General features: G+C 42.4%; 1 protein-coding gene across 2 annotated transcripts in view; it reads left to right on the forward strand.

The window, feature by feature from the left end:
• The first annotated feature begins 3,700 nt into the window (after positions 1 to 3,700).
• Positions 3,701 to 16,372, forward strand: part of LOC106580128 (PHD finger protein 19) — a 28,650-nt gene continuing 15,978 nt past the window's right edge. Inside the window, exons 1-8 of one of the 2 annotated variants that reach the window (XM_014160834.2) lie at positions 3,701 to 3,934; positions 4,959 to 5,176; positions 5,443 to 5,524; positions 6,055 to 6,150; positions 7,410 to 7,504; positions 7,766 to 7,914; positions 8,100 to 8,195; positions 10,833 to 10,901. In XM_014160834.2, coding sequence (XP_014016309.1) covers positions 4,994 to 5,176; positions 5,443 to 5,524; positions 6,055 to 6,150; positions 7,410 to 7,504; positions 7,766 to 7,914; positions 8,100 to 8,195; positions 10,833 to 10,901 — 770 coding nt within the window. In that variant the 5' untranslated portion in view covers positions 3,701 to 3,934; positions 4,959 to 4,993. Of the gene's footprint in view, positions 3,935 to 4,862; positions 5,177 to 5,442; positions 5,525 to 6,054; positions 6,151 to 7,409; positions 7,505 to 7,765; positions 7,915 to 8,099; positions 8,196 to 10,832; positions 10,902 to 16,372 lie in introns of both variants that reach the window. The other variant, XM_045702956.1, reaches the window with a different exon arrangement.

Consider the following 16,372-nt stretch of genomic DNA (forward strand, 5'->3'; position numbering starts at 1 on the left):
ACTTCTCATCCTGTGTCTCCATAACGTGCCGCCACTCCCCCAGTGCTCTCTCCCTCCCTCTCTGTGGGTGTATGTGATTGTGTGAGTGGAGACAGGTGTACTGGAGGCAGAGCAGATCCCCACCAGCTGCAACCTGTTCCATAATCAAGACTACAAATACTCAGCCCTGCCACTTCCACGCTGCCAGATCATAGCCTCTGCTCAGTCAGTCTGCGATTCAAGCCATTTGTTCCTGCATAGATCTTGTTATCCTGTTGAGCCTGGTTTTCCCTAACCTGATGCTCCTTTTCTCTCCGCTACAGTTCGGTCCGCTCTGACTCTGGTCGCTGTCTCCTGTCCCTCATCTCGTCAGTCCCGCTCTACTGCTTTCTTGGATTCCGCTCCGGACCTGCTTACCTTGCCCCTACTCCCCTACTGCTTTTCAATAAATACCTTGTCCCTGTCTCCTCATCTGAGTCTGCACTTGGGTACACCTGCTCCGCCACAAGTAACACTAACTAATTTACCACCTGATGTCACCAGGCAGGCCAAAACTACACCCCACCAAAACAGTATTTTCAAAAAGCTCTTACACTAAAGGCATTATCATAATTTGCACAGTATTTTTTCAACCTCATAGTGTGGAAATGTATATAAAACACAGGAAATCTCGTTTTTGACTGCACCGGGCCTTTAAGAAGTGCATGCGTCAACTATCCTCCCAAATTACAGAAAGTAACTTTTCTGATGCTCCTAATTTGCAGTGGTAGAATTGTAGCCTTACAATTGCTCTATACTCTCACTGGTCTTGAGAATAATAAAATGCTGGTCTGGCTGAACATTGAGGGGGAAGGGAGAGCATCAAATGTCACATCTTGGTTGGAAAAATGGACTGTTGACAAGAATGCATTTCGCTTTCCTGAAAAATATCCATTTATATCCCATTTCCGCAAGCGTTCCTCTCCTACTCTTAAAGTAGAGAGCCTCGTCTCATGTAACAGTACATAGAATAACCCCCCTCTCCACAAAATGAAACAGATTTTATCTCCAGCAAACAATAGTTATGAGTGTACATTTTTTATAGAAACACATTACCAGGGTCTCTCTGCTTTTTTCACTGGCCGTTGAAATGTCAGCTTCATTAACAGAAAAGTGCGATGTCATTTTATATTTTAAAATAAGTTGTCATCTTAAATCACTGTTCTAATTTCTCTCAAATCAAAAACAAAACCTTATTGAACAGTAAACAAAACAAAGCAGTAATTGTATATTTTCAAAACAAACATATCTCAGTCAGCTGAAATTGAAAGGTCCTAAACATAAAATTTAGTTACGTGTTATCTGACCAGGATAATGGGGGTGATTCAGCTACAATGCAATGTCAACAATACAATTTCAGAAAGCTCGGTGCGAACAAATTATAGAGGGGACCAAATAGATGTATCTGACAACAACAGACATCAACAGTTTTCTGTGTGATATCTGTTGTTTGTATAGGCCTAATTTATTGTGGAGGATGTTGATATTTGTAACCTAACTATGCCTTCTTAAGAAGATGAAATCGGTTTCATTTTGTGGGGAGGGGGGTTAGGGGTTATTCTATGAACATGAGAAGAGGCTCTCTACTTTAAGAGTAGGAGAGGAACGTTTGCGGAAGCGGGATATAAATTGATATTTTTCAGGAAGGCGAAATTCATTCTTGTCAACAGTCCAGTTTTCCAACCAAGATGTGACATTTGATGCTCTCCCTTCCCCCTCAATGTTCAGCCAGACCAGCATTTTATTATTCTCATTTTCTTTAAGAATACTGGGTGTATGCAGCAATACTAAGGCTACAATTCCACCACTGCAAATTATGAGCATCAGAAAAGTGACTTTCTTGATTGTATTAGCCTACCTTTCTGTACTTTGGGAGGATAGTTGACGCATACACTTCTTAATTGCCCCTGTGGGGATTAATAAAGTTGAATTGAATTGATTGTTGCCCTGTAGATGACAGAGCAGCAGCACAGACTGGCCAGGAAAGATATTGTCATCAGCTCCCTGAAAGAAAGCCTCCGCGCCCACCAGGAGGTCTCCTATGACGATAATTTCATCTGGAGGCTGTCTGACCTCAGCTACAAAATGGAGGCCATCTCTGGCCACTGGAATAGGCCTAACCTGTACTCTCCTGGTACAGTATTCTTTCAATTTCACCTAAAACAGAAAAGCCAGTGGTGAAGGACAGTCAAATCACAGGGACAGTCGTCTATGCACATGGCATAAAATAGGCTTTGTGTCCTCTGCTTTTTCTAGCATTCTACACATCCAGGTATGGATTCAAGGTGTGCATGAGGCTGTATCTGAATGGTGAACGGGGTGGGAAAAGGCACTCGTATCTCTTTTCTTTGATCATGAAGGGGGAGTATGATCCCCTTCTCTCATGGCCATTCAAGCACAAGGTAAGGCTCTCTCTGTAATAGCTGTGTAACAGACATCATAGATTGTTTATTTAGAGGGCTGAGGTTTTCAATTGAAATGTTAGTTGAGATACGTATTTCCCTAATGTCAAAAAACAAACAATAAAATCTCCTTATGAGTCATTATAGTTCTCATTTCTTTCCCTCTGCATCATTAAGGTAAGTAAGTATCGAGTCAGCCATGTTAATGTTTAATCCGTATATCTCCTTTCCAGGTCACTTTCTTTTTGCTTGATCAGAATCACTGAGAACATGTGATTGACGCCTTGTTTTATGCATAGATATGTCCACAACATGAGCCCGTGGTAGGTAGGTAGGTAGGTAGGTAGGGAGGTAGGTAGGAGATGGGACAGATACTGTAGGCCAATTGTCAACTTTTCATTTTATTAACTTGGTGTGTTTTCCATGTTTTTTTGGTACTGTTTTTCGATTCTTTATCTATGTACTTCTTGAATATAATTTCCTGTCTTTGATCTGAACCCCTCCCAGGAAGAAAAAAAAGACAAAGTTGGTAAAAAAAAAAAACTCCACAGGTTCATGCAGGCTAATTACAATGTGTTCGATTAGTTGCATTTAGATTGCTTACAACTTCAACATTTAAGATCATTTTAAAAGTCTTACAAGAGTGTAGCAGTACTTACAAGTTATATATATCAGCAATTATATAGCATAACTGATTTTTAGAAAGGATAGAATTGGCCAAATAATTGTCCCCTGAACTCATCTGCTAAATGACATTTCACTTGATCCTTGAGATTTCCTCTCAGCATAGAGCCATCAGAAAAATCCTCATGAACAGACAGCAGCACTGTGGAAGTAAACAGAGATCTCTTTGGATTTCATGTTTTTTTTTATTTGCTTAAGAGCCAAATAAACAGGGCAGAATCCACAATCTTACGCCAGTGCTAGTATAGCAATCCTAGGATTCTCAAGGAATTTGATTTGAAAACTTCTCAAATGACTTTCACATAAATGTCCAAACATGTTACATACATGTTGCAGGCATTTCAAAATAATAATTCTTTACAAAAATATATTATTAGTCTTATGTTGATGATGATGAATAGGGTAGTAAAGCCTAGTGGTAGTTCAGTGTTGTGTAATCAGTAGTAGTGGTAGATAGTATTACAATCATTGATAATAATCATAATAACAAATAGTGCGTGAAAATATATGTGATTGAAAATTAAAAAAAAAGACATGTAGAGATTTGCAAAACGTAAGAGGCTCATTTGAAGAAAACAAATGCTGTTCCTCCGCACCTTGTGAGGAAACATTGAACTTCCTGTATGGTGATGATGTGTTAATCACATAGCTAAGGCAAAACCTAAATGATTCGCGGGAAAAAGTAAAAAATGGCGACTAGCATAGTTTGAACTTTAGCGCCTGTACACATATTTGCAAGAAGAGACAACTCCTCGCTAATGGAACTTTACTCAACAGCAGCAACAATATTTCGAGTTTTATCGAACCTGGACTGGAAGTTTATCAAGGGGGTAAGAAGTCTGGATACATTACAGCTACATTTGACGTTTTTTTTTGTATCTCCTTATTTTTATGTCTCAAACTATTATTTTATGTAACGTGCTAAATCTCATATTTCGGTTATTCATTCTAGATTACATTTAGCTAGCAAGCTAAAATAGATGTTCCTAATGCATATGCGATACACCATACCCAGGGCCCAGGGGCAAGCAACAGATACGTTTCATTGCATTGGTTTGACAGTTGCAGCACAGTTTAGCAGGCTAACTTCACTAGCAGCTACTTTACCAGTTACCAAGCTAGCTATATTCAATATTGCTACTATAGCTAGCTACATTTGATAGTTAGCATTTTAGACTAGCCAGCAAAGTTTTTATGACTCTAGAAGACATCCTGTTGAGATGCAAAAGTGTCCGATCAGATTTGCAGAAGAAAATACTTTAAACAGCTTCAGCTGGCGATATGCCCATCATCTTATTGATGTAAGTTAACTAAGCCAATCAACTAGTCTATCATCAGTTTGATATAAGTTACATTCGAGAGTTGCTATAGTTTGATAGCCTACTAACTACTACAAGTTTGTAAGCCATGTTACTTTTTAATGCTGTTCAGAATTGTTTGGCTCGAGCAAGTGCTGCAATCTGCGACTGCGTTGACAAGTACAAGTCAAATGTGCAGGCTGGCTGTAGTTAGCTGATGAGTCAAACCTGTAGGCTGTGCTGTGATCTACACGCAGTAGATTGAGTCATCAGCCTCAGAACAGGGGAGGGGTGTTAAAACAAATATGTTGAAGGGCTGGATTTCATGATGGCATATGTCGTAAATATGTTTTTGTAGGCTATGTAAATCTCAGTAAATACTTTGTATGACACTGTAACAACAGGTTCTGTCTATGCATGTAATAATACATACATGTAATCAACAACCCCAAAATTACAGGACAATGTTCAACCACCACCAAACCTCCATAATGTTGTGATCAGGAGGACATACGGTGTCTACCACAATTACGATGTAACCCCCTGATTCGCATAGGAAGTGTTGTAGTGTGTGGACAGCCCAGCTGCAGCATGTTGGAGTCAGCATACAGAGATGACTTCTGCAGTGTGGAGCCGAAGAAGGGGCTGGATGCCAAGCGTTTACCCCAGAAGAGGGAGCGGAGCTTCACAGACCTGGAGAGCAGCCTTACCGTGGGCCAGTATGTCCTGTGTCGCTGGTCTGATGGCCTATACTACCTGGGGAAGATCCAGAGAGTAAGTGCCCAACACAACAGGAATGTTTTATCAGTCAAATACTGTAGTATACTGCCACACAATGGTTTGGATTCATTTTATCTACTACTCAAATACCGCTATTCACAAAATGTGATGGTTTCTCTGTAGTTTTCAGGGACCACATCTGTCATTTGTGTTTTATGAAAAATCTATTGTAATACACTATTGGAATAAAACTATAATAAAGCTGCTGTATACGATTTGCCTCCTTCCTCATACTGGCTGTTTTCACTTTTCCATTCAAGGTGAGTACCTCCAAGCAGAGCTGCTTTGTCACTTTTGAAGATAATTCAAAATTCTGGGTTCTCTGGAAAGACATCCAACATGGTGAGTGAAGAGGGACTAGAATATTGTTGTTGTCAGTGTTCAATAAAAAACGTTAATTAGTCAAACGTACTACACCCTACATCTTCAATGAATTTATGCCTGCTGATAATATGGATCTACACCATACAGGTACAACATATCAAAAACTCGCTCTAAAAGCCATTAGTAACGTAATCCACTTTGAACAGCATTACACAACATCCTAACGGGATGTGGAACCTTGTGAAGCTGTTTTAGGCCTTTATTCCTTAACACTTTTTCATTGGCTAGCCGACACTTGTACTATGTAGTAGGCCACTTAATGATATATTTAGATGCTGTCCTTCAAACTCTTCAACCGTCACGTTTCGTTGAAAGGCCGATTTATGTCAGTAATGCCCTGCCAATTGCTTCTAATTTAATATCTTGCATGTTCTGTCTACATGTTGGTTTCATGTAGCTGAAGGATGAGAAAGCTGAGAATCCCACTCCAGCTCTTCATCCATCATTGAATGTACCCTAATGCTATTCTTCTCTCCCAAAACATGCAGCTGGAGTTCCGGGGGAGGAACCCAAATGCTCGGTTTGTTCTGAAATGGTGCTGGTGTCTGACAATGAGATCCTGATATGTGGGAAATGTGGAATAGGTGAGTCACTGTAGAGTAATGTATAGTCTGACACTTCAACTTTAAAACATAAGTGGTGAAGTTCCCCTTTAAAGGAGGGTGTGGCTACACCCATCTTTCTTGCCCTGATATAGCCTACAAGAGTATGTTGGTTCTTTACAAGCCATGGTTAAGTGGGAGGAGATCGCATTGCTTATTGCATACAGGGTTCTGTATGCTTCTATATTTACTTCCACAACTTTGTTTAACTCTTTAAATTATTTAACTCTAAAAGCATAAACTGTATCATTGAACTGTGGTAAATGGACTGGAATGACATACAGAACTTAAGATGGGGACAATGTGTCCAACTTGATGAAAAGTAGCCTAACTGCATCAAGTTATCTTCTACAGTTCAGTTAAAGTGGAACTGAACATTTTCAAGTTGGACAAGGCAAGTGCACACCAAGCCTCTGTGACTCATAACATCATTTACTGAAGCCTGTGTACGTTAAACTAAGTACTTTCCATGGATGTCTGTCTTACAGAGTCCAGTCCCATTTGTAGTCTACGGTTTGCAGGTCCTGTCTTCAGGCTGAAGTGTCTCGTTGGTTTGGTTTTTACTTGGCACTTAATTAAAGTCATTGAGAGAATCTCAATTGCATCTTCTCTCCTCGCCTCCTTCTGAAAACCCATTAAAGGAGAATGTCAGAGGGGAGGGATCTCTGGCTTTCTCATCCAATGGGTTTAGAGAAGGGGAGAGGAGAGGACGCAAGGAGTATGTAATTGAGACTCTCCCATTGATTGCTTTCGGAGTCCACTCCTTCTGGCTTCCTAACATTTGCTGATCAAGGGATTAAAAGCTTCTAGTTGGTTGGGTGCCACCTTCAGATAAACATAACACATTGGCTGAAAGTGCGGCCGGCAGTAGCACTTTCATTAATCCATTCATTTATTTCTATTGGGTTTGAGATGATCCAAGGCAAGCGATATTTTTCAAATATTTAACCTTCATTTAACTAGGCAAGTCAGTGAAGAACAATTTCTTATTTACAATGACGGCCTACCCCGGCCAAACCCTAACCCGGACGACGCTGGGCCAATTGTGCGCCGCCATATGGGACTCCCAATCACGGCCAGTTGTGATACAGCTTGGAATCGAACCAGGGTCTGTAGTGACGCCTCTAGCACTGAGATGCAGTGCCTTAGACCGCTCCGCCACTTTGAAGTTCCGGGGGAGGAACCCAAATGCTCGGTTTATTCTGAAACGGTCTTGGTCCTCTTGTTTTTGGTTTTCCCAGGTTACCACCAGCAGTGCCACCTGCCAGAGGTGGAGAGCTCAATGGATTTGTCACCATGGTTTTGCAGGAGGTGCATCTTTGCTTTAGCTGTGCGGGTGAGTATTATTGATAGAACAACCTGCTCATTGAAAACAAAAATGACTAATATAATGTATAATATCACTGTTTATCTAGGGTCTTGTTCAGTAGTGAGAAAACGTTTGGAAAAGGAGTGAAATGGAGAGGCACTATCTAAACACGTCCAATAAGAAAACACGTTTTTGTTTTCTGTTCTAAAACATTTCGCTATGATGTGTCCTACAGATCACTGTCCTATTGCCGAATCATGTTGACGTGGCTGTTTCTTCCCTTCACAGAAAGGGGGAGCTCTCAAAAAGGGCGCTATAGCAAAAGCACTGCAGGCCATGAAGCAGGTGCTTACCTACAACCCAGAAGAGCTGGAGTGGGATTCTCAGCACCGCACAAATCACCAACAGTGTTATTGCTACTGTGGAGGGCCTGGAGAGTGAGCGTGCTGGCTAGACACACTGTAGCATAGCATTTACATATCCACACTTTTAAAATCCATTAGCAGATTTTGTGACTCAATGAAGGCACAGCAGCTGTATTTGATTCAGAAAGATGCCTCTTAGCACTCTGTTGCTCATTCAGTGACTACTACTTTTCACTAAATGGCTGCTCTCCACCCAGGTGGTACTTGAAGATGCTGCAGTGTTTTCGGTGTCAACAGTGGTTCCATGAGGCCTGTATCCAGTGCCTACAGGAGTCCATGATGTTTGGAGATAGGTGCGTAACATTGTTATCAAACAAAAGAGGTTTTATTCCCACGGTCCGGTAGGGCTGGGCGATATGGCCTAAAAAGCATATCTAGATTTTTTTCAAATTCATGGGGGATTTACGATATACTGTATATTTAGATATTTTTTTTTTTAAACGTTTTCCCTGAATAAGCTTTGTTGTACAATAAGGGAAAGGGGGATACCTAGTCAGTTGTACAACTGAATGCCTTCAACTGAAATGTGTGTTCCGTATTTAACCCAACCCCTCTGAATCAGTGAGGTGCGGGGGGCTGCCTTAATCGACATCCACGTAAAGGTCAATAGACTGCATGTAAAATTCTACCTCGGCTAACTATAAGCCTTCCACAACCATAAAACCCACTAATAATTATTTTATTAAAATAGTTTAACCTGCTTTTTTACAATAATCACTGATCTGGCTTTCAAGTCTGTCTATGAAAATGCAATAATAAAAAAAAAATGTAACCAGAATCATGCACATGCACTAATAATGACCAACTTCTAGTAGTAGGCACATGCTAGTGAGTAGCCAGCTCATATTTAAAGTCTAGCCAACTTGGATCTATTTGCTTGCTAAAAAGAGAACAGTTGAACTGTTATGAATACACTCTCCTGTCCATCTCAAACGGTTTGAACATCATACAGCACAGAAGGAGCGAAGGAGACGAGACCAGAAAGACATAAAACGCTCATGAAAACAAACCAAAAAACGTGATTCTTGTGATACAGGCATTTGGAACATCGCGCTATAACATAAATTATAATTATTCAAATTGATATACAGTGCATTAGGAAAGTATTCAGACCCCTTGACTTTTTCTAAATGTTGTAACGTTAGTCTTATTCTAAGATGTATTAAATGTTTTGCCTCAATCTACACACAATACCCTATAATGACAAAGTGAAAATGTGTTTTTTGCAAATGTATTAAAAATGAAAACAGATACCTTATTTACATAAGTATTCAGACCCTTTGCTATGGGCCTCGAAATTGAGCTCAGGTGCATCCTGTTTTGATTGATCATCCTTGATGCTTCTACAACTTGATTGGAGTCCACCTGTGGTAAATTCAATTGATTGGACATGATTTGGAAAGGCACACATTTGTCTATATAAGGTCCCACAGTTGCCAGATCATGTCAGAGCAAAAACCAAGCCCTAAGGTTGAAGGAATTGTCCGTAGAGCTCCGGGACAGGATTGTGTCGAGGCACAGATCTGGGGAAGGGTAACAAAATATTTCTGCAGCATTGAAGGTCCCCAAGAACACAGTGGCCTCCATCATTCTTACATGGAAGAAGTTTGGAACCACCAAGACTCTTCTTAGAGCTGGCCGCCCGGCCAAACTGAGCAATCGGGGGGATAAGGGCCTTGTTCAGGGAGAGATCAAGAACCCGGTGGTCACTCTGACAGAGCTCCAGAGTTCCTCTGTGGAGATGGGAGAACCTTCCAGTAGGACAGCCATCTCTGCAGCACTCCACCAATCAGGCCTTTTTGTGGTAGACTGGCCTGGCAGAAGCCACTCCTCAATAAAAGCCACATGACAGCCTGCTTGGAGTTTGCCAAAATGCACCTAAAGGACTCAGATCATGAGAAACAAGATTATCTGGTCTGATGAAGCCAAGATTGAACTCTTTGGCCTGAATGCCAAGCGTCACATCTGGAGGAACCGCTCATCACCTTGCCAATACCATCTCTACGGCGAAGTATGGTGGTGGCAGCATCATGCTGTGGGGATGCTTTTCAGTGGCAGGGAGACTAGTCACGATCGAGGGGAAAATCACCGGAGCAAAGTACAGAGAGATCCTTGATGAAAATCAATCACATTTATTTATAAAGCCCTTCTTACCTCAGCTGATGTCACAAAGTGCTGTACAGAAACCCAGAGCGCTCAGGACCTCAGACTGGGGCGATGGTTCACCATTCAACAGTACAACGACCCTAAGCACACAGCCAAGACGACTCAGAAGTGACTTGGGGACAAGTCTCAATGTCCTTGAGTGGCCCAGCCAGAGCCCGTACTTGAACCCGATCGAACATCTGTAGAGACCAGAAAATAGCTGTGCAGTGTTGCTCCCCATCCAACCTGACAGAGCTTGAGAAGATCTGCAGAGAAGAATGGGAGAAACTCCCCAAATACATGTGTGCCAAGCTTGTAGCGTCATACCCAAGAAGACTTTAGGCTGTAATCACTGCCAAAGGTGCTTCAACAAAGTACTGACTAAAAGGTCTGAACACTTATGTAAATCTGATATTTCATTTTTTTGTTGATTTAAAATAGCTAAAAATGTCTAAACAGTTTTTGCTTTGTCATTATGGGGTATTGTGTGTCGATTCATGAGGGGAAAAAAATTACATTTTAATCCATTTTAGAATAAGGCTGTAACGTAACAAAATTTGGAAAAAGTGAAGCGGTCTGAATACTTTCCGAATGCACTGTAATGCCCAGCCCTACGGTCAGGGCAAATCCTGGTAAGTCGGGAAATAATTATTGCCTTGGAAGACCATATCATGGAAGTCGAAGGTGTAGCCAGATAACCGAGAGCCAATATTGATTTTGATTTCCCCTAGAGGCATGTGACCTGTGCTTTCTCCTTCTCTGATCTCTCTTCCTTTCTCTTTCAGGTTTTACTTGTTCATCTGTTCCGTGTGTAATAAAGGACTGGAGTACATTAAGCGCCTGGCTCTCCGATGGTAAATGGCTACTATTATTCTCCTACCTACCTCTGAGGCTCACTCAGGGGGGTACTTTAAGAATACAAAAGGCATTTGTGTCGTATTGTGCAGGATGTATGTAATGTGTGCAATGATTGTGCTCTTGTGCGCATAATGTCGTAGGGATAAAGTCGTACAGTATTGCACTGTATTGGTGTTAATACACACAGTGGTGCTGTGAACGATTCAGGCAGCACAATAGCTCTGATTAACACCTCTCTAAAACCAATTTCCTAACCCATAGGGATGTATAATTGAGAATTCCATTTATGAAGATGATGAAATACATGGTCATACTCGTACCTTATTATCTGATATGCACCTTATACTTGTGAATGCTGCAGGTGAGGGTTCCGCACACATTAATTGCTATCAGCTCTAGATACATTACAATCAGTTCATCTTTAGATTTTCAGGCCTTCAAGGGATTTTGTGATTTACTTGTATTTGTTTATATATATATATATATATATATATTTGAGATTTTGCATGGCAATATTGGCCAATTTGTTTGATTCAACCATATTATGTAGGGATGTAACGATTCACCGATATGCATTGGTCCCGATTCAAATATGTAAGCTGCGAGTGCAACGGTCCGCGGGAGCCCAAACCGATCCAAATGAAGCATGCATCGGTAAGAAAACCAAATCAAACATTACGAATCGGCAGTTCACTAATGTTTATTACTCTTATAATTGTTTTCTGCCTTATTACAAAAATACACTACATGGCCAAAAGTAGGTGGACACCCTTTAAAATTAGTGGATACAGCTATTTCAGCCACACCTGCTGCTGACAGGTGCTTAAAATTGAGCACACCGCCAACCAATCTCCATAGACAAACATTGGCAGTAGAATGGCCCATACTGAAGTGCTCAGTGACTTTTAACGTGGCACTGTCATAGGATGCCACCTTTCCAGCAAGTCAGTTCATAAAATGTATGCCCTGCTAGAGCTGCCCCGGTCAACTGTAAGTGCTATTATTGTGAAGTAGAAACGTCTAGGAGCAACAACAGCTCAGCCGCAAAGTGGTAGGCCAGACAGAGTGCTGAAGCACGTAGCGAGTTCCAAATTGCCTCTGGAAGCAACATCAGCACATTAACTGTTCTTCGGGAGCTTCATGAAATGGGTTTCCGTGGCCGAGCAGCCGCACACAAGCCTAAGATCACCATGTGCAATGCCAAGCTTCGGCTGGAGTGGTGTAAGGCTTGCCGCCATTGGACACACGTTCTCTGGAGTGATAAATCACGCTTCACCATCTAGCAGTCCGACTGAATAATCTGGGTTTTGCGGATGCCAGGAGAACGCTACCTGCCCAAATGCATAGTGCCAACTGTAAAATTTGGTGGAGGAGGATTAATGGTCTGGGGCTGTTTTTCATGGTTCGGGCTAGGCCCCTTAGTTCCAGTGAAGAGAACTCTTAATACGACATTCTAGATGATTCTGTGCTTCCAACTTTGTGGCAACAGTTTGGGGAAGGCCCTTTCTTGTTTCAGCATAATAATGCCCCCTTGCACAAAGCGAGGTTCATAACAGAAATTGTTTGTTGATCGGTGTGGAAGAACTTGACTGGCCTGCACAGAGCCCTGACCTCAACCCCATCGAACACCTTTGGGATGAATTTGAACGCTGACTGCGAGCCAGGCCTAATTGCCCAACATTAGTGCCCGACTTCATTAATGCCCTTGTGGCTGAATGGAAGGGTACCAAAATATTTCTGCAGCATTGAACGTTCCCAAGAACACAGTGGCCTCCATCATTCTTAAATGGGAAAAGTTTGGAACCACCAAGACCGCCCAGCCAAACTGAACAATCGTGTTTTACCGGTGGCGCTGTGTAGGCTACCGTAGTGGACACAACTCACATCTAAATGCTAATTGGGGCTTTTCGATTGCCAGGTTCACCATACAAAATGTTTTTGGAAATTCTGATTTAAACAGTCACTGCCTTTGGTTATTTTTACATGAGCAGTGTAAAGGTGTACTTTTATATCAAGGATAGCAATACTTTTTGCAAGCCACTGGTCGGAAAGGGAGAAGAGAGTAGCTCTACTCTGAAGTTCCAAACAGTCAAAATCATTCGCTTTTGAGACGGCGGTGAAATCTTAAATCCCCTAATCTGATTGTGGTAGATGCTTAGTCTGCCCTATGGCTCAGCTAACACACTACATAATTGACATACACACACAGGTCCACTCAGCATAGACATGTCAGCTCAGACAGATCCAGCTCAGCTCCTGAGTCCATCAGTATTAGATATTCATTTAGAAGGGAAAAGGAATGTGTTCATGCAACAATTGTTAGTACATCGAATCGCATCGATTCGTTCCACTAATCAAATCAAATCACACTTTCCTGTATCGTGTCGGAGACCATGTGTCTTGATGTATATCGAATCGTGCTTGTAAGTAGAGATGCATATCCCTAATATGCGGTAAATGTGTCCAGATTGGTTGAAATTGCAAGCCCTTTTTTTGTACTGCGGTGATGGGCCAGTTTTATGCAATAATATTGCGGTGATGGGCCAGTTTTATGCAATAATATTGCAATGATTTAACTGTTTTATGCAGAAATAGTTCAGTGATTGGTCAAATCATATTTTATTAGTCACATGTGCCGAATACAACCTTGTGAAATGCTTACTTACGAGCCCCTAACCAACAAGGCATTTTAAAAAATACAGATAAGAATAAGAAATAAAAGTAGCAAGTAATTAAATAGCAGCAGTGAAATAACAATAGCGAGACTATATACAGGGGGGTACCGGTACAGAGTGAATGTGTGGGGGCACTGGTTAGTTGAGGTAATACGTACATGTAGGTAGAGTTTTCAAAATGACTATTCATAGATGATAACAACAGCGAGTAGCAGTGTAAGAGGGGGGGGGGCAATGCAAATAGTCTGGGATGCCATTTGATTAGATGTTCAGGAGTCTTATGGCTTGGGGGTAGAGGCTGTTTAGAAGCCTCTTGGACCTAGACTTGGCGCTCCGGTACCGCTTGCCGTGGTTTAGCAGAGAGAACAGTCTATGACTAGGGTGTCTGGAGTCTTTGACAATTTTTATGGCCTTCCTCTGACACCTCCTGGTATAGAGGTCCTGGATTGCAGGAAGCTTGGCCCCAGTGATGTACTGGGCAGTTCGCGCTACCCTCTGTAGTGCCTTGCGTTCGGAGGCCGAGAGGTTGCCATACCAGGCAGTGATGCAACCAGTCAGGATGCTCTCGATGGTGCAGCTGTAGAACCTTTTTAAGGATCTGAGGACCCATGCCAAATCTTTTCAGTCTCTTGTGGCGGAATAGGTTTTGTCGTGCCCTCTTCACGACTGTCTTGGTGTGCTTGGACCATGTTAGTTTGTTGGTGATGTGGACACCAAGGAACTTGAAGCTCTCAACCTGCTCCACTTCAGCCCCGTCGATGAGAATGGGGGCGTGCTCGGTCCTCTTTTTCCAGTAGTCCACAATCATCTCCTTTGTCTTGATCATGTTGAGGGAGAGGTTGTTGTCCTGGCACCACCTGGCCAGGTCTCTGACCTCCTCCCTATAGGCTGTCTCGTCGTTGTCGGTGATCAGGCATACCACTGTTGTCATCGGTTAACTTAATGATGGTGTTGGAGTCGTGCCTGGCAGTGCAGTCATGGGCGAACAGGGAGTACAGGAGGGAACTGAGCACCCACCCCTGAGGGGCTCCTGTGTTAAGGATCAGCGTGGCAGATATGCTATCTACCCTTACCACCTGGGGGCAGCCCAGGATCCAGGTGCAGAGGGAGGTGTTTAGTCCCAGGGTCCTTAGCTTATTGATGAGCTTTAAGGGCACTATGGTGTTGAACGCTGAGCTGTAGTCAATGAATAGCATTCTCACATAGGTGTTCCTTTTGTCCTGGTGGGAAAGGGCAGTGTGGAGTGCAACAGAGATTGCATCATCTGTGGATCTGTTTGGGCGGTATGCAAATTGGAGTGGGTCTAGGGTTTCTGGGATAATGGTGTTGATGTGAGCCATGACCAGCCTTTTAAAGCACTTCATGGCTACAGACATGAGTGCGACGGGTCGGTAGTCATTTAGGCATGTTACCTTAGTTTTCTTGGCCACAGGGACTATGGGGGTCTGCTTAAAACATGTTGTTATTACTGACTCCGACAGGGAGAGGTTGAAAATGTCAGTGAAGACACTTGCCAGTTGGTCAGCGCTTGCTTGCAGTACACATCCTGGTAATCCGTCTGTCCCTGCGGCCTTGTGAATGTTGACCTGTTTAAAGGTCTTACTCGCATCGACTGCGGAGAGCATGATCACGGAACAGCTGTTGCTCTCATTCATTGCTCTCATTCAAGTAGTTTAGCTTGTCTGATAGACTCGTGTCACTGGGCAGCTCTCGGCTGTGCTTCCCCTTGTAGTCAGTAATGGTTTGCCACATCTGACGAGCGTCTGAGCCGGTGTTGAATGATTCGGTCTTAGTCCTGTATTGACTCTTTGCTTGTTTGATGGTTCGTCGGAGGGCATGGCGGGATTTCTTATATGCTTCCGGGTTAGTCTCGCTCCTTGAAAGCTGCAGTTCTAGCCTTTAGCTCAGTGCGGATGTTGCCTGTAATCCATGGCTTCTGGTTGGGGTATGTACGTACGGTCACTGTGGAGGCGACGTCATCAATGCCCTTATTCATGAAGCCACTGACTGATGTGGTGTACTCCTCAATGCCATCGGAGGAATCCCGGAACATATTCCAGTCTGTGCTATTAAAACAGTCCTGTAGCTTAGCATCTGCTTCATCTGACCACTTTTTTATTCATAGAGTCACTGGTGCTTCCTGCTTTAAAATTTGCTTGTAAGCAGGAATCAGGAGGATAGAATTATGGGCAGATTTGCCAAATGGAAGGCGAGGGAGAGCTTTGTACGTGTCTTTGTGTGTGGAGTAAAGGTGGTCCAGAGTTTTTTTAATTTTTTTTTTATTTTATTTATTTTTTTTCTTCCTCTGGTTGCACATTTAACATGCTTATAGAAATTTGGTATGACGGATTTAAGTTTCCTTTTATTAATGTCCCCGGCTATTAGGAGCGGCGCCTCTGGGTGAGCGTTTCCTTGTTTGCTTATGGCGGGAAAACAGCTCATTCAATGCTGTCTAAGTGCCTCAGTCTGGTGGTATGAAAACAGCTACGAAAAATACAGATGAAAACTTTCTAAGTACCGTAATTTCCGGACTATTGAGCGCACCTGAATATAAGCCACACCCACTGAATTTAAAAAATATATATTATTTTGAACATTGAAACAAATGAACTTTACACAGGCGTTAACGAAACACGGCTTGTAACAAAAAATTAAAAATTTGCAGTGAACAGTAGCCTACCAAGAAAGTCATTGGTCACTATCTTCCTCCTCCTGTGCACTGAAACCACTGAAGTCATCTCCTTTGGTGTCGGAGTTGAATAGCCTCAGAATTGCTTCATCCGATATTAGAT

Source organism: Salmo salar, chromosome ssa20 (assembly GCF_905237065.1).
Source record: "Salmo salar chromosome ssa20, Ssal_v3.1, whole genome shotgun sequence".
NCBI classification, from domain to species: Eukaryota; Metazoa; Chordata; class Actinopteri; order Salmoniformes; family Salmonidae; genus Salmo; species Salmo salar.